The 27,963-nt window shown below is 41.8% G+C and overlaps 2 protein-coding genes across 7 annotated transcripts in view; one reads left to right on the top strand and one right to left on the bottom strand.

The window, feature by feature from the left end:
- Positions 1 to 676, bottom strand: part of DCLRE1C (DNA cross-link repair 1C) — a 44,141-nt gene extending 43,465 nt beyond the window's left edge. For both annotated transcript variants that reach the window (XM_082618243.1, XM_082618244.1), the window contains exon 1: positions 473 to 676. In XM_082618243.1, coding sequence (XP_082474369.1) covers positions 473 to 581 — 109 coding nt within the window. In that variant the 5' untranslated portion in view covers positions 582 to 676. The remainder of the gene's footprint in view (positions 1 to 472) is intronic.
- Positions 273 to 27,963, top strand: MEIG1 (meiosis/spermiogenesis associated 1). Of its 5 annotated transcripts, none has more exons than XM_082618263.1 (4): positions 273 to 309; positions 2,997 to 3,102; positions 20,386 to 20,552; positions 27,778 to 27,963. In XM_082618263.1, exons 3-4 carry the CDS (start codon positions 20,415 to 20,417, stop codon positions 27,904 to 27,906), a joined length of 267 nt encoding a protein of 88 aa, XP_082474389.1. In that variant the 5' UTR covers positions 273 to 309; positions 2,997 to 3,102; positions 20,386 to 20,414; the 3' UTR covers positions 27,907 to 27,963. The 5 variants fall into 5 exon arrangements, with proteins under 5 accessions (XP_082474389.1, XP_082474388.1, XP_082474387.1 ...); XM_082618262.1 differs by lacking the exon at positions 273 to 309 and adding an exon at positions 1,703 to 1,723; XM_082618261.1 differs by lacking the exon at positions 273 to 309 and having other exon boundaries at positions 2,351 to 3,102.

Here is a 27,963-nt window from a genome sequence, read left to right as displayed (position 1 = left end):
CGCCGAGCTTACAGACAGGATGTTTAAGTTTAATTTGAGTGCGTGCATGTTTGCTAATCAATGTCTGCGGGTATGGCACAATTTCATCTAAACTTGTCTTTATAACATGATCGCGAGGATATGGGGGAAGAACTAAGTAAACCTTGCCAACCTCTGACTATTGGGCCTTGGGAGAACTTCCTCAAAAGCCGAATAGTTGTGCCTGATCAAAGTGGCTTGGGTCAGTGACAACTGGGGGTCGCTGTTCTGTCCCGCGGTACCGATGAGGAATTAAAGCGTCAGACGGGCTGAAGAGCCCGCCGGAACAAGGTGAGTCGCTAATCTCTCCCCCGGCCTCCCAAAGCCTGAACTCCCTCCTGCAGGACCCCGACCCCCGCCTTCCCTCCCTCCAGCCCCTGGGCGACCTCCCCGCGGGGCCCGAACCCGCGCAGCCCGGCTCCCCGGGACGGGGCGGCGCGCTGCGCTCGCTCACCTTTGTGGCAGTGGGACAGGAAGTAGGCGCGGGCTCTCAGGTTCTCCCGGTCGAAGCGGTCTATGGAGATGGTTGGATACTCGGCCATCTGCCCCTCGAAGCAGCTCATTGCGTCCGCCAACCCGGCCGGACTGGTCACCTGCCTGCCTAGAGAGCAACGGAAGCCACAGCCGCCGCCGGCCGCGCCGCCACTTCCGGGAAGCTGCCGCCGCCTCACCATTGGCCGGCCGGGCGCAGCCACGTCCAATCAGAGCAACCCCGCGGCCCGGGGGGTCGGGGTCGGGGCAGCGCCAAGGAGCTTCCTGTCAGTTCCCGCAGCCCGCGACCTGCGGGGTGAAACCAACTAACTGGGCTGCCCTGCGCTCAGAGCTGGGAGGCCGGGTGGAGGAATCTAGGGTGCAGCGCGAGGAGTGAGGCTCCTACCGGATACCTTGACACAACACGGTGTCACTCTGGTGAAGAGTTGCCCGTGTCTGTGCAGGAACGAGAACGCCAAGGGAGACAACACCCAGAACCGGAGGCTCCACCCAGGGATGCGGAGCTTGGCTTTGAAATCGGATGCATTCCACTTCCTTCTTGTCCGCTGCGATCCTGCAAGCCTTCTTTTGCTTCTCTTCTTCTTTCTTGTCCCTTCCCAATGTCTACCTTATAGGATAATCGTCAGGATTGTGTGAGAAAACGGTATCAGGCTTGTGGTAGATTCGAAAACTCTTAGTCCCTGCTTCCATTTACACGTAATCTACAAGCGGAGTGAATCCACGATCCCTGATGATCACAGCTCAGATGCATGATCTTAGGGTAGATAAGTAAAGATCCCAAGGAGAGCTGAGCTGCTAGCCTCCCCTACCTCCACCCCTTTTGACCTTTTACTTTTTTCTCTTTTTTTAACTTTTTTTTTCTTTTGGGAGTTAGAAAGATGTATAAAAGAAAAAAAAATGGTAGGGTAATGGGCGAAAGGTCTGGAATTTTTTCACCACCAAAGCAACTTTATGAAAAGGTTTGCTAAAGTATTAACATTCACCGAATAGTCACAATGGCATTACCCACACCCCTTAGCAGCAAGTCTCCTTAGACACCACAGTATTATTAATCACAACTCCAATACTTGAGGTCCTACTTTGTGCACAGCACCGAACAAGCCCTGCCGTGATGACAGAGACGACTAAGATGCGCCTACGAGTCATTTTCAATCTATTTGGAGACAACAACTTTGCAGAACGTGGTAAATAAATGCTTCCACAGAGACACAAGGTAATGTAGGAATAAATCCACTAACAATGCGTTCTAGCCAGGGAAAACAAGAATCAGAATGCCACCCTCAGAGAATATCGGCGTGTTCCCTGCAGCCAGGGCAGACAGTTCTATTCAAATACAGATACTGGTGAAATGCTAAGGAGGAGGAAGAAAGGAAGAGGAGGAAGCGGAGGGTAGAAGAGGGGGGAGGTGTGGACACATTGTCACGAATCTGAGTAAAACACCCTGCTAGTGTACATCGCCAACACCTTTGATTTGGTATAAGATGGTTTGTCATAGGATAAAAGAAGGCTGTCGCTGTGACTAGGCTGTCTATACCTAAAACCAAATCTTGCACTGAGCCTGGTATTTGCAGAATCCAGTGTGTCTACCTCTGACAATGAAGCTCCTGGCCACACAGGTCAAGATAAGGCTCATATTCTTACTTATTTGTCCCTGTGTTTATTCCCTCCTCTAAACAATGGATACAGGACAAGAGAATAAAGGCAAACAGAGAGTCAGGATTAAAAGATAGGGTATAAAATAGTAAAGATGAGTAAGCATAGCCCAGACACATGTAATATTGGCTCTTGTAGAGGAAGATTCAGTCACTTCCTAGACTTTGGCATCCTCACAATACAAATGAAATGGACTTTCGGAAGAAGCCCAATTACCTGGATACTAAGTCCCAGGAGAAATGCCTCTTGTGGTTGGTCGTAAAGAAAAGAGTGACACGTGATTAGTCATCGCTATGTCCTTCCCCAGCTGGGAATTTCTATCCTTCTGCAATCTCAGAGCTCTTTGGGCTTCCAAGTCCTCAATTTATTCTGTCCCAGAAGGACAGAAAACTGCTATTAAGTTTAAGTTAAATACCTAAAAACTACTTATTGAGGTAGATTCAAGTGTTTGTTAGGAAATCAGTACAGAATATCTTTTTCTTAATTTTATGTACTTATAAATCGTTGTCCATAGTGTGGATGAAGAATGTCACTTGCCATATCAGTCAGCAGAGGATGTTTCAGCCATCAAGAAATCAGCCACTGCAGCTACCCACCCACCCCCACAACAATGCACCCTGAGGGGATTCAGGATGGAGAAAAAGATGATACCAGCCTCAGATAGTTAAGGTGCAGATCAAAGGAATGATTTCAGTGAGCCCAGACTCTTGCATCCTCCCATACATACAAAAGCACTCAAGTCATTAACTTGAGATGTCTGGTTTTTCTCTAATTAGCAGTCATTTTGTGATGTTTGACTCCCTGCTTTGTTGTTGTTGTTTTGTTTTTTGCAGAAACTCCTCTATATCCCAGCTCCTCCCTCACCTCTTTGAAACAGACCCTGAGAGCGATCTGAGAGGCTGTATCCCAGGCTTAAGTCCTCAGTCTGCCAGATAAAACGTAAGTGTCGGGCTTCCCTGGTGGCGCAGTGGTTGAGAGTCCACCTGCCGATGCAGGGGAAACGGGTTTGTGCCCCGGTCCGGGAGGATCCCACGTGCCGCGGAGCGGCTGGGCCCGTGAGCCATGGCCGCTGAGCCTGCGTGTCCGGAGCCTGTGCTCTGCAATGGGAGAGGCCACAACAGTGAGAGGCCTGCATACCGCAAAAAAAAAAAAAAAAAAACAAAAAAACAACGTAAGTGTCAACCTTTAGGTTGTGCTTTCTTTTTTTCAGTTGACAATATAAATAACTTGCATTATAAATTTACTGTATCCTATGCTATTCTTTTAGAAAAAATATAGGCCCTGGTTAGCGCTGCATCTGAGCCACTACTATTTATGTGACCTTGGTTAAGGTAACCTCTCCATAACTCAGCTTTCTCATCTCAAAGTGGTGGGCACAATGAAGTCCATACAACGTCCTGGAAAATTGTAAGAGCTCAATAAATATTAGCTATTATTATTCATTTGGGGTATTTACTACTATATGATCGCACTGATATGTGGACTCTAAAGAAATTGCACTCATAGAAACAAAGAACAGATTGGTGGTTGCCAGAGGTGGGGGAGGGGTGGGAGAGATGACTGAAGGTGGTCAGAAGGTACACACTTCCAGTTACATGATGAAAAAATCACGGGAATGTAATATACAGCATAGCAACTATAGTTGACAATACTGTACTGTATACTTGAGAGTTGCTGAGGAAGAGGGTATTAAAAGTTCTCATCACAAGAAAAGGAAAACTGCATGTGAGGTGATGGATGTTAGCTACAATTGTGGTGATCATGTTGGTGTAATGTATACATGATTCAAGACATTATGTTATACACGTTAAACTTACACAGTTATATGTCAATTATATCACAATAAAATTGGGAGGAAAAGAGAATGAGCTGTTAATACAACAAAACAAATGAATGAGTCTCAAAATAATTATGCTGAGCAAAAGAAACCAGACAAAAGAAGAGTACATACTGTATGATGCCATTTAAATAAAAATATAGGAAAGGTAAACTGATCTAAAGTGACAGAAAGCAAATCAGCAGTCGCCTGGGTACACAAGGAAACAAGTTCATTAACTTGATTGTGGTTTTATAGGTGTATACATATGCCAAAATGTATCAAATTATATGCTGCTAAATACTGTTATTTATTGCATTTCAATTATAGCTCGATAGATTTGAAAAAAAATTAGAGAGTGTATAGGCGAATGTGAACAAAGTAAACAAGATTGGCAAGGATATTCCTTCTCTATAGGAGCTGACTGATTAAGAAGACACTACCCAGCTTCCCTGGTGGTCCAGTGGTTAAGACTCCATGCTTCCAATATGGGGGGCACAGGTTCGATCTCTGGTCAGGGAACTTGGGTCCCACATGTCGTGTGGCATGGCCGCAAAAAAAAAGAAATACACTATCCAGCTAATTCACATAATAGAAGGTGTTTTTTTGTGGGGGGGTTGTTGTTTTGTTTCAGTCACAATATATGTTATTTTGCATTAGTTACATGTTTTTCTCCAGCACTTTTACCTCTTCTTCTCACTTCCTACCCCAACCCTCTGGTTGATTAAAAAGTGTTATTATTCAACTAGGAAAAAAAAAGTTTGTAAAGGCTACCCAAGGCCCCAGAAAATAGTAAGTGCTCAATAAATGGTAGGTATTACTATTTACTGGGTGTTTACTAAGTGCCAGTCACTGTGCTTGAAACTGGATGTACATAAAGGAATCAGCCATGGTCTACCAAGAGCTTACAGACTGGCAGAAGTAGAAACTCGTGGAAACAAATAAACACAAGAGGTCTTACACAAGTGTGTTAATGGATGTGTGTCAGGGTGTACTGTGGAGACCAAGGAAAGAGCTTGTTTCTGCAAAGGAGAAAAAGGCCATCAGAAAAATTTAGCAGAGAAGAAAAATTTGAGTTCAGCTTCCAGGGACAAGAACAGCTGAAGTCCCTGGAATGAGCTTTCATTCCATCTGGGCTCTGCAAATATCAATAGTTCCTCTTAACCAAAGTAGCGGACTCAAAAGGGATGAAATAATAGGGCCTTAACAGGGGAAGTCAAGGCTAAACCAGCTAAGAAAGGACCAGACTGAGGAGACTGGCCAAGACGGCAGAGTAGAAAGACCCTGAGCTCACCTTCTCTCACAGACACACCAAAATCACAACTATTTGCATAACAACCTCAATGAAAAAGACTGGAAGCTACCAGAAAAGATCTTTTACAACTATAGACATAAAGAGGGAACCACAACAAGACAAGTAGGAGGGGCAGGTCGTGATACAGTCAAGTCCCATACCCCTCGGTGGGCGACCCACAAACGAGAGAATAATTACAATTGCAGAGATTCTCCCAAAGGGTAGAGAGACCCCAGCCCCCTGTCAGGGTCCCAGAGCATTTGGCTTTGAGGGCCAACTGGACTTACTCTCAGGAGTGCCAGAGGACTGGGGGAAATAGAGACTTCAATCTTCAAAGGCACCCACAAAATCTCATGCACACTGGGACCCAGGGCAGAAGCTGAAATGTTGTTTTTTTTTTATTGGCCGTGTTGCACGGCTTGTGGGATTTGAGTTCCCCAACCAGGGATCGAACCTGGGCACTTGGCAGTGAGAGCGCAGAGTCCTAACCACTAGACCACCAGGGAATTCCCAGAAGCTGTAATTTAATAGGAGCCTGGGTCAAACCTACCTGCTGATCTTGGACAGTCTTCCAGAGAGGCAGGAGGCAACTGCAGCTCATCCTGGGGACACAGACACTCGGAGCCATTTTTAGGAGCTTGCTCTACCTTGTAGACACTGGCACTGGCAAGCACCGGTACGGAACCCTTTCTCTAGCTTATGAGTCCCAGGACCCAGCCCTGCCCTGTCCCCACAGCCTACAGGGGCAAGTGCGGGGATGCCTTAGGCCAAGCAACTAACTGCATGGGCCCACGGCCCTACCTACCAGCAGACAGGCTGCCTTACTACCTCCTGAGCCCCCAGCCGCTACTGGACACAGCTCTGCCTACCAGAGGGCCCAGGACACAGCTCCACCCACCAGTGGGTGGGCACTGGCCCCATAATCCCCTGGGCCTGGCTCCAGTCTCCAGCGAGCCTGCTCTAGCCTCTAGACCAGCCTCACCCACCGGGGAGCAGACACCAGTCACGAGAAAACCACAGCTCCACAGCCTGTGGACCCAGCCTGCCTACCAGGAGATCGGACCCTGCACTGGGACTAGCTGAGCCCTGGCCCTGCCCACTAGCAGGCCAATAAAAACTTCAAGATGCCCCAGACCCTGCATCCAGCTGTGTCAGGAACCAGCCCCACCCACCAGCAATCTGACATCAGCTCTGAGAACCCCCCACTCCAACCCCAGGCCATGCAACCAGACTGAAGGAGCCAACTCTGCCTGCCAGTAGACTGGCATTAGCTCCAGGACCTGGCTTCAGCCACCAGTGGGTAGCAATAGCCCCAAAGTCTTCTGGACCCAGACTCCTCCTACCAGTGAGTCAGCACTAGCCCCAGGACCACCCCTACACACAGGGTTCTGCAGTCAGCCACCTCATGATCTGGTCCTACCAACCAGTGGCTGGCAGCCTCCATACAAGGCAGGCCCTGGCAACAAACCAGACCAGGGGCCAACCAAGCCTACCAGCCTGCCTACATAGTCAGCCTGCCACAACAGAAGGACCCAACAGCCCTCATAAGAGGGAACCTATAGCTTGGGTGACAAGAGGGGAGTGTGCTGATGGGATGCACAGGATATCTCCTACAAAAGGCCAGTTCTCTAAGGTCAGGAAACAACCAATCTACCAGACATATAAAAATAAAAACGGTAACCTAGGCAAAATGAGGTGACAGAGGAACATGTTCCAAATGAAGGAACAAGATAAAATCCCAGAAGAAGAACTAAGTGAAGTGGAGATAGGCAATCTACCCAAGAAAGAGTTCCGGGTAGTCATAGGTAAGATGGTCAAAAAACATGGGAGAAGAATGGATGCACAAAGTGAGAAGTTAGAAGTTTTTAACAAAGAGTTATAAACTGTAAAGAACAACCAGAAATCAAGAATATAATAATTGAAATGAAAAATGCACTAGAAGGCATCCACAATACAAGGAACAAATCAGCAACCTGGAAGACAGAGTAGTGAAAATCATTGATGCTGAACAGAAAAAAATAATGAAAAGAAATGAGGACAGTTTAAGAGACCTCTGGGAAAACATAAAGCACACTAATATTCACATTATAGGGGTCCCAGAAGGAGAAGAAAGAGATAAAGGGGCTGAGAACATACTTGAAGATGTAGCAGCTGAAAACTTCCCTAACCTGGGAAAGGAAACCGATATCCAAGTCCAGGAAGCACAGAGAGACCCATACAGGATTTACCCAAAGAGGAACACAACAAGACACATTGTAATTAAAATGGCAAAAGTTAAACATAAAGAGAGAATATTAAAAGCAGCAAGGGAAAATAACAAGTAATGTACAAGAGAACTCTGATAAGGCTATCAGATGACATTTCAGCAGATATTCTGCAGGCCAGAAGGAGTGGCACAATATGTTTAAAGTGATGAAAGGGGAAAATCTGCAACCAAGAATACTCTACAGCAAGGCTCTCATTCAGATTTGATGGAGAGATCAAAATCTTTACAGACAAGCAAAAGCTAAGAGTTTACCACCACCAAGCCAGCTTTACAAGAAATGTTAAAGGAACTTCTCTAAGTGAGAAAGAATAGGCCACATCTGGAAATCTGAAAATTATAAAAGGAAAAAGCTCATCAGTAAAGGCAAACATACAGTAAAGGTAGTGAATCATCCACACACAAAGACAGTAGGAAAGTTAAAAGATAACATAAGTAAAATCATCTATATCCACAATATGCAGTTAAGGGATACACAAAACAGTTAGAAATTAAATATGATATCAAAAATAGTAATTGTGAGGGGAGGAGAGTACAAATGCAGAGTTGTTTAAGATGCATTTGAAATTAAGAGATCAGCAACTTAAAACAATCACACACACACATTTATTTATTTATTTATTTAAAAACCTCATGGTAACCACAAACCAAAAATCTATAATAGATACACATAAAAAAGGAAAAAGGAATCCAAATATAACACCAAAGATAATCATCAAATCACAAGAGAACAAAAAAAGAAGGAAAAAAGACCTACAAAAACAACTCCCAAACAATTAACAAAATGGCAATAAGAACATATATATATCAATAATTATCTTTAATGTAAATGGACTAAATGCTCCAATCAAAAGACATAGAGTGACTGATTGGATAAAAAACAAGACTCATATATGTGCTGCCTGTAAGAGAGTCCCTTCAGACCTAAAGACACACACAGATTGAAAGTGAGGGGATAGAAAAAGATATTCTATCCAAATGGAAATCAAAAGAAAGCCGGAGCAGCAATACTTATATCAGACAAAATAAGTTTAAAATAAAGGCTATTACAAGAGACAAGGAAGGGTAATACATAATGATCAATGGGTCTATCCAAGAAGAAATTATAACAATTGTAAGTACATAGGCACACAATGTTGGAGCACCTAAATACATAAAGCAAATATTAACAGATATAAAGGGAGAAAAGACAGTAACACAATAATAATAGGGGACTTTAACACCCCAGTTAAATCAATAGACAGATCATCCAGACAGAAAATCAATAAGGAAACACTGGCCTTAAATGATGCACTAGACCAGATGGACTTAATTGATTTTTATAGGGCATTCCATCCAAAAGTAATAGAATACACATTCTTTTCAAGTGCATATGGAACATTTTCCAGGATAGATCACAAGCTAGGCCACAAAACAAGTGTCAGTACATTTAAGAAAATTGAAATCATATCAAGCATCTTTTCTTACCACTATGCTATGAGTTTAGAAATCAACTACAAGAAAAAAAAAACACAAGCACTTGGAGGCTAAACAATATGCTACTAAGCAACCAAAGGATCACTGAAGAAATCAAAGAGGAAATCAAAAAATACCTGGAGACAAATGAAAACAAAAACACAATGATCCAAAATCTATGGAATGAAGCAAAAGCAGTTCTAAGAGGGAAGTTTACAGCGATACAAGCTTACCTCAGGAAATAAGAAAAATCTCAAATAAACAACCTATCCTTATACCTAAAAGAACTAGAAAAAGAAGAACAAACAAAACCCAAAGTTAGTAGAAGGAAAGAAATTATAAACATCAGAGGAGAAATAAATGAAATAGAGACTAAAAAAAAATAGAAAAGATCAATGATCTGATTCTTTGAAAAGGTAAGCAAAATTGATAAGTCTTTAGCCAGACTCATCAAAAAAAAAAAAAGCGTGAGGGCCCAAATCAATAAAATCAGAAATGAAAAATAAGAAGTTACAACCGATACCACAAAAATACCAAGGGTTATAGGAGACTACTACAATCAACTATATGCCAATAGTACAGACAACCTAGAAGAAATGGACAAATTCCTAGAAATGCACAACCTTCCAAGACTGAACCAGGAAGAAATAGAAAATATGAACAGACCAATTGCCAGTAATGAAACTGAATCAGTAATAATAAAAAGGAAACTCCCCCAAAATCCAGGGCCAGATGGCTTCACATGTGAATTCTACCAAACATTTACAAAAGAGTTAACACCTAACCTTCTCAACCTATTCCAAAAAATTGCAGAGGGAGGAATGCTTCCAAACTTATTTTACAAGGCCAGCATTGCCCTGATGCCAAAACTAAAGATATCACACACCAAAAAATTATAGACCAGTATCACTGAAGAGCACAGATGCAAAAATCCTCAACAAAATATTAACAAACTGAATCCAACATTACATTAAAAAGATCATATAACATGATCAAGTGGGATTTATCCCAGGGATGCAAATATTTTTCAATATCTACAAATCAATGTGATATACCACATTAACAAATGGAAGAATAAAAATCATATAATTGTCTCAATAAAAAGCTTTTGACAAAATTCAACATCCATGTATGATAAAAACCCTCCAGAAAGTGGGCATAGAGGGAACATGCCTCAACATAATAAAGGCCATATATAACGAGCCCACAGCTAACGTCAAACTCAATGGTGAAAAGCTGAAAGCATTTCCTCTAAGATCAGGGAGAAGACAAGGTTGCCCACGCTTGCCACTGTTATTCAACATAGTATTGGGAGTCCTAGCCACAACAGTCAGATAAGAAAAAGAAATAAAAGGAATCCAAATTGGAAAGAAGAAGTAAAACTGTTGCTGTTTACAGATGACATGATACTATACATAGAAAACCCTAAAAATGGCACTAGAAAACTACTAGAGCTCATCAATGAATTTGGTAAAGTTCCAGGACATAAAATTAATAAACAGAAATCAGTTGCATTTCTGTACACTAACAATGAGCTATTGAACAGAGAAATTAAGGAAACAATCCCATTTACAATCACATCAAAAAGAATAAAATACTTAGGAATAAACTTACTGAAGGAGGTAAAAAACCTGTACTTGGAAAACTATAAGACAGTGATGAAAGAAACTGAAGATGACACAAACAGATGGAAAGATATACCGTGTTCATGGACTGGAAGAATTAATAGTGTTAAAATGACCATGCTACCCAAGGCAATCTACAGATTCAAAGCAATCCCTATCAAAATATCAAGGGCATTTTTCACAGAACTATAACAAATAGTTTTAAAATTTGTATGGAAACACAAAAGACCCTGATAGCCAAAACAATCTTGAGAAAGAACAAAGTTGGAGGAATCACACTCCCTGACTTCAGACTGGACTACAAAACTACAGTAATCAGAACAGTATGATACTGGCACAAGAACAGACACATAGATCAGTGGAACAGGACAGAGAGCCCAGAAATAAACCACACACTTACGGTTAATTAATCTACAACAAAGGAGGCAAGGGTATTCAATGGAGAAAAGACAGTCTCTTCAATGGTGGTGTTGGGAAAACTGGACAGCTACGCATGTAAAAAATGAAATTAGAACACTTCTAACATCATATACAAAAATAACTCAAAATAGATTAAAGACCTAAATGTAAGACCAGAAACCATAAGACTCCTAGAAAAAAACATAGGCATAACACTCTGACATAAATTGTCACAATGTGGGACCTCCCTGGTGGCGCAGTGGTTAAGAATCCGCCTGCCAATGCAGGGGACACAGGTTCGAGCCCTGGTCCGGGAAGATCCCACATGCCGCGGAGCAGCTAAGTCCGTGCACCACAACTACTGAGCCTGTGCTCTAGAGCCCGCGACCCACAACTACTGAGCCCACACGCCACAACTACTGAAGCCCTTACACCTAGAGCCTGTGCTCCGCAACAAGAGAAGCCACTGCAATGAGAAGCCCACACACCACAACGAAGAGCAGCCCCTGCTCGCCGCAACAAGAGAAAGCCCGCGCACAGCAACTTAGACCCAGCGCAACCAAATAAATAAATAAATGATAAATAAAAAAAAAAGATTGTCACAATGTTTTTGGAGGTCTCCTAAAGCAAAGGAAATAAAAGCAAAATAAACAGATGGGACCTAATTAAGCTTAAAAACTTTTGCGCAGCTAGGAAACCATCAACAAGCCCAAAAGATAACCTACTAGGGCTTCCCTGGTGGCGCAGTGGTTGAGGGTCCGCCTGCCGATGCAGGGGACGCGGGTTCGTGCCCCGGTCTGGGGGGATCCCACATGCCGCGGAGCGGCTGGGCCCGTGGGCCATGGCTGCTGAGCCTGCGTTTCCGGAGCCTGTGCTCCACAACAGGAGAGGCCACAGCAGTGAGAGGCCCGCATACCGCAAAAAAAAAAAAAAAAAAAAAAAAAAAAAGATAACCTACTAAATGGGAGAAAATATTTGCAAGTAATACGACCTATAAGGGGTTAATATACAAAATATTTAAACAGCTCATACAACTCAACAGCAAAAAACCAAACAAACCAATTTAAAAATGGGCAGAAGACCTGAACAGACATTTTTCCAAAGAAGACATACAGATGGCCAACAGGGACACGAAAAGATGCTCAACATCATTAATCAACAGAGAACTGCAAATTAGTACCACAATGAGATATCACCCTACACCAGAATGACTATCATCAAAAAGAACACAAATAGGGCTTCCCTGGTGGCGCAGTGGTTGAAAGTCCGCCTGCCGATGCAGGAGACATGGGTTCGTGTCCCGGTCCGGGAAGATCCCACATGCCGCAGAGCAGCTGGGCCCGTGAGCCATGGCCGCTGAGCCTGCGCGTCCGGAGCCTGTGCTCTGCAATGGGAGAGGCCACAACAGTGAGAGGCCTGCGTACCGCAAAACAAACAAACAAAAAACACACAAATAAATATTGGTGAAGATGTGGAGAAAAGAGATCCCTTGTACACTGTTGGGGGGCATGTAAATTGGTGTAGCCACTGTGGAAAACAGTATGGAAGTTTCTCAAAAAACTAAAAATAGAACTCTCACATGACCCAGCACTTCCACTCCTGGGTATATATCCAAAAAAAAAAAAAAACCCACTAATTCGAAAAGATACATGCACTCCAAGGTTCATAGCAGCATTATTTACAATTGCCAAGATATGGAATCAACCTAAGTGTCCATCAACAGATGAATGGGTAAAGAAGACGAGATAGATAGATATATATAAAATGAACTATTGCTCAGCCATAAAAAAAAGAATGAAATTTTGTCATTTGCACTAACATGGATGGACTTGGAGGGCATTATGCTAAGTGAAATAAGGTAGATAGAGAAAGACAAATACTGTATGATATCACTTATTTGTAGAATCTAAAAAATTTTTTAAAACTAGTGAATATAACAAAAAAGCAACAGACTCACAGATATAGAGAACAAACTAGTGGTTACCAGTAGGGAGAGGGAAGCAGGCAGGGGCAAGATAGGGGTAGGGGATTAAGAGGTACAAACTACTATGTATAAAATAAACAATCTACAAGGATATATTGTACAACACAGAGACTATAGCCAAGATTTTATAATAACCATAAGTGGAATATAACATTTAAATATTGTGAATCACTATGTTGTACTCCTGAAACTTATATAATCTTGTACATCAACTGCACCTCAATAAGAAAATTATTTTAAGGAAAGGACCAGATCAAGAAGGTCTTGTACACCAAGCCAAGGAGTTGAAACTCTAACTTGAGTGACAGTGGCAAGCCAGGGTGGTTTGTTTGTTTGTTTGTTTTCTTTTTTTTGTTTTTTGTTTTTTGGGTTTTTTTGTGGTACACGGGCCTCTCACTGTTGTGGCTGTTGTGGCCTCTCCCATTGCGGAGCACAGGCTCCGGACGTGCAGGATCAGTGGCCATGGCTCACAGACCCAGCCGCTCCGCAGCATGTGGGATCTTCCCGGACCGGGGCACGAACCCGTGTCCCCTGCATCGGCAGGCGGACTCTCAACCACTGCGCCACCAGGGAAGCCCAAGCCAGGGTGGTTTGAAACAAGGCAGTGACAGGTGAGATTAGAGCAGTATTTCTCAAAATATGACACCTGGAAGAACATCACCAGTAGTATTTGGAAACGGGTTAGAAATGAAAATTCTCTACCCCAGCCCAGACCTACTGAATCAGAAGCTCTGGGGATGGGCCCAACAGTCTTCTGGAGTTTTTTTTGTTTGTTTTGTTTGTTTGGCCAAGCCACTTGGCATGTGGGGTCTTAGTTCCCTGACCATGGATGGAACCCGCACCCCCTGCACTGGAAGCATGGAGTCTTAACCACTGGCCCACCAGGGAAGTCCCATGGCAGTCTGTTTTAACACACCTTCCCTCCAGGGGATTCTGATAGATGCTAAAGTTTGAGAACCACTGGATTCAAGTTTAGAAAAACCACTCAGTCTGGGGCTGGGTGTCTGGGTAGGAAGCTACTGCAACCCTCCAGGAAATGTGATAGTGAGAATTCATTTTTTCATTTAACAAATACTTGTTGAGCATCTACTATGTGCTAGACACTGTTCTAGACACTAAAGATTCAGCAGTGAGCAAAGCCCATGTGGTAATGGAGCGCACGTTCTAGTGGAAATAATAATATCTATTGACATCATTTATACAGTTCCAGATGCTGTCCTAAATACATTTAGGTGTATATTTATTTCTTCATCCTCACAACAACCCCATCAGTTAGGTACAGTTTTTGTCTTCATTTTACAGTTAAGGAAACTTAGTTTAAGTAGTAGAACCCAGATTCAAATCCAAGGTCATGCCCTAGATGCCAGTGTCCTAGGCACCATGCTGTACTACTTCCACAGCATCATAGTGGCAGTCGTAGTTCAATATAGTTATTCAGAATATATTGTTTAGTACCTACTGAGTGCTAAGCACTGTTCTAGGAATTTAGTTAACAAGATCTCTCTCTTGATGGAAACTACAGTCTAGTGAAAGCTAAATAATAAAATTAAGAAACAAGCAATATCGGGCCTCCCTGGTGGCGCAGTGGTTGAGAGTCCGCCTGCCGATGCAGGGGATACGGGTTCGTGCCCCGGTCTGGGAGGATCCCATATGCCGCGGAGCGGCTGGGCCCGTGAGCCATGGCCGCTGGGCCTGCGCATCCGGAGCCTGTGCTCCGCAACGGGAGAGGCCACAACAGTGAGAGGCCCGCATACCGCAAAAAAAATAAATTAAAAAAAAAAAAAAAAAAGAAACAATATAAAAAAGCATTATGCTAGGAAAAGGAAAAAAAGAAAGAAGCAATATAAATAGTATATTAGAAGGTGATAAGTCTTGTGGAAAAAAGAAACACGAACATAGTAAGACAGATAGAGAATGTGATGGGAAGAGAGAGCTACAGGGATTAGGATGGGCAAGTTGAGATATCAACAGAGGCTTAAAAACAAGGAAGTTAGCCAAGGGAATAAATGGAGGAAGACCATTCCAGGCAGAGGAAGCAGCTACATCTAAATCCTTAATGTGGGAGCAGGGTGAGGAACAGCCAGGCCAGTGTGGCTGGAGCAGAGTGATCCCGGGCTACAGAGCAAGGGAGGAGGGATTGCATGCAAATCTTGGAGGGCTTTGTTGGTTTTTACTCTGTAAAACGGGAAGCCATTGCAGGATTGGGAGAAGAGAAATGACATAATCTTGTTTAGGTTTTAACAAGATCGAACCTATTGTTTTGTTGAGAATAGACTGCAGGGGACAAGAGAAGCCTGTTGGGAACTATTACAATAACCAGAGGCGGAAAAGTGATGGTGGCTTGCGCTGGCTGGGATCAGTAGAGCCAACAGGTTTTGCTTATGGAGGGCCAGAGAAAGTGGACTCTAGGGACCACCTACCGAAAGGGGGAGACCGTGGAAGGGGCAGGTTTGAGGGTGGGTGCTTGGAGGGCGGTTGTTTTGGACAACCAGATAGACGTTGAATACACGTTGGTTATACAAGTCTAGAATTTGGAGAGAGATCTGGGCTAAGGAAATAAATATGGGAGTTGTAAGTAAATAGGCAGTCTTTTAAATGATTAATAATATAGGTAATGTTGGGAAAAGATAAAGCTATAGGTGTCATTTATCATAGGTTTACTAATTGTCAGGCACTGTGCTCGACCCAGTGGATTGGCTCATTTAATTCCAACAAAATAAGAAGAGGTGGGACACATAGGAGGTATCTACCATCAGGGACCAGAAGCACCAACGGTCTCTATTCTCTGATTGGCTTTTTTAGGGAATTCCGTCTGTGATTGATGCAGCGGCAAGCACTCCTCTCTCCACCTCGAAGTGGGGTTGAGAAGTTGCAAGGCTCCACCCTGCGATCGACTTTCACTCTCCAAACTGGGCCCCGCCCACGCGCTTGCGCACAAAGGCCCGTTCGCAGGGGGCGGGGCCTGAGCGAGCACAAAGGGACCTGAATGAGTTGAGCGCTCGAGCTGCGCTGGACGTTGCCAGGCGAAGTGAGTGTCGCCGAGGCCACTACAGTTGGCCTCTCGCTGGCCCAGCCCAGCCCACGGATCCCGAGTGGAGAACACGAGCACCGCCGGGCTCGCTGGCGAGCTCCCAGGCGGGGCGCCCCGGCCTCTCAAGGATGGCCGAGCGAGGGTTACCCGGGCGAGCAGGACCCACGGGTGAGTGGGCGCGTCGCTGCGGGGCCGGGCCCTGCCCGCCCCGCCCCTGTGCCTGCCAGGCCACGCCCCGAAGCCCAGGCTCCGCCCCTTCTGCCCCGCTGCTGCTCCTCCTGGGTACCTGAGATATGTCCGCCTCGCTCCTCTTTTTTCTAGTTTCCTCTTTTTTAGGAAGGGTCTTTAATTTCGAGTCTCCGTAGTTTCCGCGCCCCCTTTGTCTTTAGGGGTCTCGATTCTGGGGGCTCCTTTCTGAGTTCCTCCTGCAGGTCAGTGATTTGATCCCCAGGGTTTAGGATACTTTCTCCATCTCAGCCTTCTCTAGGCAGATTTTACCTTACAAACATGATTGTTGATTTCTGGAAGAAAAAAAAAAAAAGTTTGAGGGACCAGAGAAGCCCCATCGGTCAGCTCGCGGGATCCCCGAAAGGAGGGGCTTTCTGCTGTGCAGATGCACACTGGACCATGGACCACCAAGGCCTGTTATGGAAACCAATTCTGTTGTTCAGCTGAACCCCCAAAAACTTTGGGAAGGGAAGTGTAAGAATTGTAGAGATAATCTAGTGAGACCTCTTCTCAGTTCAGGAAGCAGAGGCCCGCGAGAGTGAACTGACTTGGCCTAGGTTACATGCTAGTTAAAGGGCCCCTCCGCCGTATTCTGCTGTGTCTAGGAACAGAAAAAATAAAATGGGGAAAGAAATGGAAGATTAGCTTTTCTGATAGCCCTTGGGGTTTTAATACGACTATAAAAGTAAAAGCACTTTTCAGAGCTAGAAGAAGGTGATGGCTTTTTGCATAGAAGGGAGTTTGAAATTACATCAAAGGCTTCTGTTAGATTAAAACCTCAGATTGTCACGGACTTAATATTGGTGGGAATTTAGGGCTTCCCTGGTGGCGCAGTGGTTGAGAGTCCGCCTGCCGATGCAGGGGACACGGGTTCGTGCCCCGGTCTGGGAAGATCCCACATGCCGCGGAGCGGCTGGGCCCGTGAGCCGTGGCCGTTGAGCCTGCGCGTCCGGAGCCTGTGCTCCGCAACGGGGAGAGGCCACAACAGTGAGAGGCCCGCGTACCGCAAAAAAATAAGTAAATAAATAAATAAAAATAAAATAAAATAAATATATTGGTGGGATTTTAAAATACCCACATAAACCCTCATACTGTTTAATAAAATTTGATTTTTGCAAACTAGAGAGTCAGGCATTGCCATTTCCTGTTTTTCCAGACACAGCTTAGTATTACAGAGGTCAAATGTATTTTATATAAATTATTTTTTGCCACAGCTATCATTAAAGAAACCACTAACTTTCACAGTGCTGAAGGCTACCAGCAAAATTAGTGCTGCTGCCAGTGAATTTCTGGGAATCACAGAAATCTTTAAGGAATTTTAAGTTGATCTTTCCTATTTTTAGTTGCATTCTGTATTTGATAAGTAGTAAGTGGTAAGAGAGACCAAAAGAATTTACACCATCACCATATAGTAGAGCCACTAGGGTTCCTCTTATGGTGAAAATACACTCATGTTCCCTTTAGATATTTTGGGAAAGCAGAGTATTGAAATGCCTGATATGTTTGTTTATTTATTTATTTATTTATTTGGCCACGTGGCATGCGGGATCTTAGTTCCCCTGCGCAGGGATTGAACCCATGCTCCCTGAAGTGGAAGCACAAAGCCCTAACCACTGGACTGCCAGGGAACTCCCAAATGCCTGATATGTTTAGGGGGATGCACATTTCTACTGAGAAAAATGGCGATTTCCCCAGTAGTTAAGCTGAATGCAGCATATTTTTCTGCTCTATTAAATGTTTGAAAATGATGAAAGGTTACATAGATAACATTTAGGAAAATACTTTCTGAATGACAATGAGTAAATAAAAGTATTTTATTATATATCAAAAAGCCAAGCCTCAAGCAGAAATGGCTTGGGTGAAACAAAAATTAAGATAGTATCACTGCTCTGAGAAAACTGTAAAACCAATGTTAAATACTACAGCCACTAAATTCATATAAAAACATGACTCATTTTGAAAGTATTTTTAATACCCTGAATTTGCACCTTTTTTTCTTCCATGTTTCTTAGTGTCATTTTCCTGTGGAATATATATATATGTATATATATATAAAATATATAATTATATATGTTAATGGATCATCAGGCTGTACCACATATGTCCAACTCACTTATTGGTCATAATTAGTATATATGCAGCAATGAAGCAGTGAACCTCCCATTAAAATGAATGCAGTTGAAGGACAAAGTTTGACTGAAATATGGCTTATGTCTTGTTGTGTCAGGTTTTCCAAATTTTACATAAATTTATACAATAACATAACAATGTACTGCCTTAAATTGCAACATGAGCCTGAAACTAAATTAATAAGTAAGCATCAAAAATTTTTTAAAATCAAATAGTAACAATACCTTAATTTTCTTCATTCTCATCAATATGTGTGTTAGCATGCACATGGGAAAAAATGCAAACAACAATTCTAATGATATATCCACTTAGGTGGTTGCTACCATCATCAGAGTGAGAACTGGGTGACTCAAATGACTTCATTTAAACACGGAGCTAAGTCTGAACAACCGTGGGAATTAGGGTTTCAGAACAGAATGTCAGTGCCATAACATTGAGAATGTTACTTATATAACACAATTCTAGAGGAGGTAGGAGGAAGTATAAGACCAATTTCCTTATTTTTCCTAGAAATGAATCACTCAGTACTTGTGTGTGATTTATACATGGACTTCAAACAAATGACTTAGTCTCCTAACAGTCTTTTTTATTAAGTCTTTTATTATTTATTAAGTCTTTTATTACTTTTATTTACTTAACAGTCTTTTTTATTAACCATTTAGAGAACTTTTACACTACATCTTTAATATTGAAGAAACATTTCATATTTAATACTGAAGAAACATTTATCTGAAGTTCAGCAATTCCCATCAATTTTATTTCCATTTCCTATTTTCCTTCCTGGTAAATCCAGGTAAAGCTAAATTTATTACACTTGTTAAAGCATTTGTTATAAGATTCCTTTTCATAAAACTTTGTAAGTCTTTCCTTCTAACTCATCATTTGGTTGGGATGATATTCACCTGATGGATATTTCTAACTGTTGTGATGCTTATTTTGCCTTCTCTTTTTGTACTTTAATGTTTTGCTTGACTTCTTTAACATAATAAGCATTTGTAATTATAACTGAAAAAATTCAAAAAATATGAATTCATTTACAGGATGAAACCTACTTTATTAGGTCTGATTTTAATGTATTTCAGCCAATAGAAACATATTTAAATAGAAGAATGAATTCAAGGAATCATGGTGAAAATTCTGGGCACTTTAATAAATGACTGTAATATATATTAATATATAATAATTATATAATATTAAAATATACATATATTGTATATAATAGGTATTATATAATATATATAATAATGTTAAATGAATGATATATTTTGGTAATAAAATAAGTCAACAAAAAACAAGTGCAAGATTATGTCTTTGAAAAACTGGCTATACAAGTTTGGTGACTAGACAGTTTCGTGAACGAGAGCTGAAAATTTAATTTTAAGGACTACATTGTTTTAAAGTCAGGGATCTCAGTGTCAGGACAGCCACACGGCTGTCACTGACTGTGTCGATAGTCCATTTTCTCACATCAGGACACAGTGGCCTAAGTCAATGGAGTGCAGTGACTGGCATGTTTCCAAACAGTCAAGAAAAGGAAAAGGAAGAAACAATTGCTTCCCAGTAAGAAGAAAAGGAAGAGAGTGAGAAGACTGATCTTACATTCCCTTAACGGACAAAAAGGGAGATAAAGTTTTGAATATGATTAAATGAAATGGTGGTGGGATATTTTGACAATCTCCTGAGCAGTTAAAACCAAGAGTGTGATTTCAGAAATGTATAAACTATTGTCTGAAATACCAGAATTAGTGTGCAGCATTTAGGACAGCAATCTAACTCTGAATGCAATTTTATGTATCTTTCAGGGTTGATTTTATTTTATTTCCAAAATAGAACATGAATCCTTCTCACTCTTGGAATTGAATGTTTAAAAATCTAATATATTTAATGGGATTCTTAACTCTCTAATTTTTTTAAATGCTAGTTTTGTCCATTCTTAAAGGGATTTCCCAAACTGTCACTATTATGTTATCTATTAATGTTGTTTTCATATCTTTCAGAAATAACTGGTAATAAGACCTCTGTAGCCATGGCTAGTTCTGACGTGAAACCAAAATCAGTAAGTCATGCCAAAAAGTGGTCAGAAGAGATAGAAAATCTGTACAGATTTCAACACGCAGGATATCGAGATGAAATTGAATATAAACAAGTGAAGCAAGTTTCTATGGTAAGATTTATGCCTCTACAAACCCAAACTCAAAATGAGTTTGTTAGGTGGTGAAAAGCACTAAACAAACAAACAAACAAAACAACCAAACAAAAAAGCCACCACCAACAAAGAACCAGAGAATACTAAAAGGGAATTCTTCTCCAGCCCTCTCGTTTTACTGATGGGGAACTGAGGCCCAGAAGAATGATTTTCAGGCAGACTGGGGCAAGAGGTGGTTCCTCAGCACAGAAACATTAAGAATTTTCTAGCTTTTACTGACAACTGTGCTGTGAATCTTTTATGGTAGACCAACAAAGCAGAGTCATTTTCTCTCCCTAAGGTAATTCTATTATCAGATATTCAGTTTGCTGTGGAACTATTATTTCTTTCCTGTTTCTTTTTTATTTTAACCACAAATTATAAAGGGGTTAAATTCTTCTTTGGGTGACAAAATCTCCTGACTTTGGTTGTGTATTCCAGACTTTCTTGAGAGATTAGAGGCATGGTTTTGCTTTTCAAAGACTATACCAAAATCTAGATACAGCCCCAGTTTATAATGTGATTTTTAAAAATTCATTTATTCTACTGAATACTAGGAGGCTGAGTTTGGAAGGATATTATAGAATATGACATAGTATTCATAAATGTATTTTAATTTTTAGAGCTGAGGTTGCAACAAAGTGTTTATTATTAACTTGTTTTTTATTTTTGTTTTATGGTGTTTTTCTTAATTATTAACTCACCATTGTTCAGAGACTAATTCTTAGATGGGTTTTTCAGATCCCCATATTCTTTTTCTTCCTTCATTCTACTCTTTGATCTCTACTTAACACGTCCTAAAAAAGTAGATAGGAAAAAAGATGGAGGCAATACAGAGCTAAAATGTAATAGACTCTTTCATTTAATGGATGTTAATTCAATAGAGATTATTAGGGGTGGTAAGGAATGAAATTAAACATACTGATCAAATGAGGATTGGATGGATGACTATGACTTTCACATATCCATTTCTTCATATCTACTAGCATTTTACTCTTTGGTCCCCATTACCAAAAGGGAGTTTTCATTACTCTATCATCTGTGGCTTCTAAATAGTTGTAAAACACAAGCATCAGCATTTTAATGCAGTTCAAAAATAAGCTTCATACACTTGCCTTAAGACTGGGATACAGGCTTCCCTGGTGGCGCAGTGGTTGAGAGTCTGCCTGCCGATGCAGGGGACATGGGTTCGTGCCCTGGTCTGGGAAGATCCCACATGCCACGGAGCGGCTGGGCCCGTGAGTCATGGCCGCTGAGCCTGCGCGTCCGGAGCCTGTGCTCCACAACGGGAGAGGCCACAGCAGTGAGAGGCCCGCGTACCACAAAAAAAAAAAAAAAAAAAGATCTGAAAGGTGTGTAAGACCCAGGATCATATAGGCAAGGTGATCATACAGGCGGTGATGCACCCTACACCACCACCCCAGAAACTGTTGTGATTAAGATCAGTTAAGAGATAAGAGACTGAGATAAGATCAGATTTAAGGGAACACAAAGAACACCCTTAAAGGGGAAGTCTCAAAAAGCACCTGAGGGTTGTGTATGTGTGTGTGTGTGTAACAATCCAATCCACTGTATGACTTGACAGTTGTAGAGAGGTTTTGCATTTCACTTCAGTGTATATTTATTGGGTACCTGCCATGTGCAAATTTCTGTGCCAGAACAACGCTATGCCAATAAAATGGACAACCTGGAAGAAATGGACAAATTCTTAGAAATTCTTAGAAATGCACAACCTGCCAAGACTGAATCAGGAAGAAATAGAAAATATGAACAGACCAATCACAAACTGTGACTAGAAATCTTCCAACAAACAAAAAAGCCCAGGACCATATGGCTTCACAGGCGAATTCTATCAAACATTTAGAGAAGAGCTAGCACCTATCCTTCTCAAACTCTTCCAAAATATAGCAGAGGGAGGAACACTCCCAAACTCATTCTACGAGGCCACCATCAATCACCCTGATACCAAAACCAGACAAGGATGTCACAAAGAAAGAAAACTACAGGCCAATATCACTGATGAACACAGATGCAAAAATCCTCAACAAAATACTAGCAAACAGAATCCAACAGCACATTAAAAGGATCATATACCATGATCCAGTGGGGTTTATCCCAGGAATGCAAGGATTCTTCAATATACGCAAATCACTCAACATGATACACCATATTAACAAACTGAAGGAGAAAAACCATATGATCTTCTCAATAGATGCAGAGAAAGCTTTCGACAAAATTCAACACCCATTTACGATAAAAACCCTGCAGAAAGTAGGCATAGAGGGAACTTTCCTCAACATAATAAAGGTCATATATAACAAACCCACAGGCAACATCGTCCTCGATGGTGAAAAACTGAAACCATTTCCACTAAGATCAGGAAAAAGACAAGGTTGCCCAGTCTTACCACTATTATTCAACATAGTTTTGGAAGTTTTAACCACAGCAATCAGAGAAGAAAAGGAAATAAAAGGAATCCAAACCGGAAAAGAAGAAGTAAAGCTGTCACTGTTTGCAGATGACATGATACTATACATAGAGAATCCTAAAGATGCTACCAGAAAACTACTAGAGCTAATCAATGAATTTGGTAAAGTAGCAGGATACAAAATTAATGCACAGAAATCTCTGGCATTCCTATAACTAATGATGAAAAATCTGAAAGTGAAATTAAGAAAACACTCCCATTTACCACTGCAACAAAAAGAATGAAATATCTAGGAATAAACCTACCTAAGGAGACAAGAGACCTGTATGCAGAAAATTATAAGACACTGATGAAAGAAATCAAAAATGATACAAATAGATGGAGAGATGTACCATGTTCTTGGATTGGAAGAATCAACATTGTGAAAATGACTCTACTACCCAAAGCAATCTAAAGATTCAATGCAATCCCTATCAAACTACCACTGGCATTTTTCACAGAACTAGAACAAAAAAATTTCACAATTTGTATGGAAACACAAAAGACCCCGAATAGCCAAAGCAATCTTGAGAACGAAAAATGGAGCTGGAGGAATCAGGCACCCTGACTTCAGACTATACTACAAAGCTACAGTAATCAAGACACTATGCTACTGGCACAAAAACAGAAATATAGATCAATGGAACAGGATAGAAAGCCCAGAGATAAACCCACACACATATGGTCACCTTATCTTTGATAAAGGAGGCAGGAATGTACAGTGGAGAAAGGACAGCCTCTTCAATAAGTGGTTCTGGGAAAACTGGACAGGTACATGTAAAAGTATGAGATTAGAACACTCCCTAACACCATACACAAAAATAAGCTCAAAATGGATTAAAGACCTAAATGTAAGGCCAGAAACTATCAAACTCTTAGAGGAAAACGTAGGCAGAACACTCTATGACATAAATCACAGCAAGATCCTTTTGGACCCACCTCCTAGAGAAATGGAAATAAAAACAAAAATAAACAAATGGGACCTAGTGAAACTTAAAAGCTTTTGCACAGCAAAGGAAACCATAAACAATACGAAAAGACAATGCTCAGAATGGGAGAAAATATTTGCAAATGAAGCAACTGACAAAGGATTAATCTCCAAAATTTACAAGCAGCTCATGCAGCTCAATATCAAAAAAACAAACAACCCAATCCAAAAATGGGCAGAAGACCTAAATAGACATTTCTCCAAAGAAGATATACAGACTGCCAACAAACACACGAAAGAATGCTCAACATCATTGATCATTAGAGAAATGCAAATCAAAACTACAATGAGGTATCATCTCACACCAGTCAGAATGGCCATCCTCAAAAAATCTAGAAACAATAAATGCTGGAGAGGGTGTGGAGAAAAGGGAACACTCTTGCACTGCTGGTGGGAATGTGAATTGGTACAGCCACTATGGAGAACAGTATGGAGGTTCCTCAAAAAAACGACAAATAGAACTACCATATGACCCAGCAATCCCACTACTGGGCATATACCCTGAGATAACCATAATTCAAAAAGAGACATGTACCAAAATGTTCACTGCAGCTCTATTTACAATTGCCAGGAGATGGAAGCAACCTAAGTGTCCATCATCGGATGAATGGATAAAGAAGATGTGGCATATATATGCAATGGAATATTACTCAGCCATAAAAAGAAACGAAATTGAGTTATTTGTAGTGAGGTGGATGGGCCTAGAGTCTGTCATACAGAGTGAAGTAAGTCAGAAAGAAAAAGACAAATACCGTATGCTAACACATATATATGGAATCTAAGAAAAAAAAAAAGGTCATGAAGAACCTAGAGGTAAGATGGGAATAAAGACACAGATCTACTAGAGAACGGACTTGAGGATATGGGGAGGGGGAAGGGTAAGCTGTGACAAAGTGAGAGAGTGGCAATGGACATATATACACTACCAAACGTAAAATAAATAGCTAGTGAGAAGCAGCCGCATAGCACAGGGAGATAGCTTGGTGCTTTGTGACCACCTAGAGGGGTGGGATAGGGAGGGTGGGAGGGAGGGAGATGCAAGAGGGAAGAGATATGGGAACATATGTATATGTATAACTGATTCACTTTGTTATAAAGCAGAAACTGACACAGATGCTTTAAACAGATAAATATAAAAGCAAGTGCCTGACCTCAAGAAATTTAGAGTACGGGATTTGGAATCAGTCTGCCCAGGCTTTGCATCCTGGCTCTCCTCCTTGGCTGGGGAACCCTGAACAAGGTTCATAACCCTCACTGAGCTCAAGTGTAAAATGGTGACGCCAGTGCCTGCTTCAGAAAACTGTCTCAGGAATTAAATGAAATCATGTGTTGCAAGCGCCTCGCATTGTAGTGCTCAGTAGTAGTTTGTTGAGTGAATGAATGGTGTTCAGTGAATGATAGCTTTTATTATTCCTGTATCTTGAAGTGGAAGATTAAGAGTGACGAACAATAAAAACTTACACAAGTGAAAATATATGCCCCCCCAAATTAAAGGAAGATACAATTTTCTTCCTTCAGGGACAATCTTCCAAAAGGGCTTCATGCCCCGAGAGGCATTTGCAGTGGGCCTTAAAGGATGGACAGGAGGGTAACTGAAGGCTTGCCTTGATTGGCAGTGGTCTGAAGGGTTTGGGCGATGTTCTTGTCCTTACCTAACGCACATGTCCTTATGGACACTATTAGTACTTACTGATCTCCTACCCAAGGAGAGCTGACTTGAGGACCATATCAGCCCCCTCCACCATTCTCTAAGGAATGAAGGTTTCCTAGGTTGAATGGGAGTGATGGGTAGAAAGCCAAGAAGAAAAAATGACGAGACAGCAAAGGGTTATAGAAAGAAAAAATCCTAGAGGTTGATCCTAGAGGCAGAATGAGTCCATCTGTTTGGAAGCCCCCCCCCCACCGATTTCCTAGGGTGGGGCAGCTGGAAGCAGGACCTCAGTCCTTGTCTTCTTTGCAGAAAGAATTCAGCAAAGTGACAGAGATTGTGAAGCCCATAAAGTGTTTACTGGGAGTAAAGTACGTGTTGAAGAACACACAGGCAGACTCAGAGTTGTGTGCAATACGGGTGGCTGAGATCGCTTATATGGGGGCAGTCTTCTGGGTTACCTCTGGCCAGTCGTCCTGTTCGTGCCCACATTTGGCCTGACTCAGGGTCCTTCCTGGTGGGTGCACACGCACCTCTCAGCCAAGCTGGATTCCAGCGCGAAGGTTTCTGGGAGGTTGGCAGGACATATTATGGGCTGGTGGCTCCTCTCTCCTTTGGCCCCTCCCGAGACTGAGGACCTTCTCTGCGCACGTGTCCAGCTGGAAAATCCCCTTTGCCACAAGAATGAGAAAAATGTGGTCACGTTGTCTTCCACCCAATCAGGGCTCTGCTCCTGCTGGCCTCTCATCTCGAGGTGTCAGCAGGAGGCTGGTTGCAGCTGCTCAGCCTGGGCCCATCTGTCTCCTGCCTCAATCCCACATAAAGTGCTGTGGGTATTCTGAAGAAGCAGCAGTGTACCTTTCTTCACTGAATAAGGTGGTGGGGGGACCCTACTAAATGAGAGAGCCTGCTCTTGGCCCCAAGAGGAAGACAGCATTAACGGTATCTTGAGAACTTCTGCCTTTCTCCGCGGAGGGTAATGGAAGCAACAAACAGCAGACTTGACCTAAGCGATGGAAAGCATTGCTTTTCTCTATGACGTACGTGTCAGAGAGCCTGCCAAGGTTTACCAGATAGGCTGCTACCCGTTTTTGCTAACTCCTAAATCAACGAGACCAGAGAAGAAAATGAAAATATGCTGTTAGAAAACAAAGGATGTGTGTTCTTTTGTATTCGTGGCATTTTTGTGCTCTAGTTTGGAAGCTGTGACTTATAAGTAGGGGACTGGAGAATGAGTAGCTGCTGCCTGTAGAGATGATGTTGAAGAACAGGACTTGGTTTTCATGCCAGGAACACAAATTCAAAAGACTAGGGTTTTGACAGTGGTGGAGTACATGTCACACAATCCAGAAGCAACATACCTAACCATAGCAAAAATGCATTGACCTGAGCAAGAAGGTATAACGTGAATTCAGAGAGGAAGGGGAGAAAAATGTCCAAACTAGATCGAGCCAAACGATCAAGTAAGCAAACCAATGTGGTGAACGAGAAAGACTAGTGGGGAGAAGGTAAGAAGACATTGCTAAGGGCTATGTTCATGACCTCAAATTTCTATGAAAAACTGAGCTTTAAGGTGTGAACTTGAAACATGGACATGAGGAAATACACGTGTATTTCTCTAGATATAGAGATTTTCTAGATGTAGAGATTTAGATATCTCTAGTCTAACTGCTTCCTTTAGTCACCCCTGTGGCCTGGGCCTAGCCCTAATTTCCTCCTTGGGTATTATTTTTAGAAGTTAGTAAGTAATAATGCTTAAAACAGTTTGTAAACATAAGAAGGATAAAGTTTAGATTATTTTGAATGTTTTACCTTGGCTGCAGAGTAGAAATTTAAATCTAGAAATTGGGATCTAGGGAGAAGCACTGAATTAGTTGTCCTGCAGTATAAGGTTGCAACTTACGTGTGTTGTGGTGTGTGTGTGTGTGTGTGTGTGTGTGTGTGTGTGTGTAAGATATCACTAAGAGCTCAAGTATTTTTAAATTTAATTTTGTACTTTAATTGTTTGATGTGACTTGTGTTTTTAACTGTTTGATAGTGAAATATTATATAAAAAGAACATCAGCATTATAATATTTGTATTCTGGTTTTCAATATACAGGTAGATCGTTGGCCAGAGACAGGATATGTGAAGAAACTTCAGAGACGGGACAATACTTTCTATTACTACAACAGACAGAGGGAATGTGATGACAAGGAGGTCCACAAAGTGAAAATTTATGCTTACTAGCCTTACTTCTTGGTATTACCTGCCATTATCTTTTTAAAAATACACTGTTTGATTCTA

Source organism: Mesoplodon mirus, assembly GCF_964341445.2.
Source record: "Mesoplodon mirus genome assembly, chromosome: 4".
NCBI lineage: Eukaryota > Metazoa > Chordata > Mammalia > Artiodactyla > Ziphiidae > Mesoplodon > Mesoplodon mirus.
Note: the sequence above shows the minus strand (reverse complement) of the source record. Positions and strands in the feature narration are given on the sequence as shown.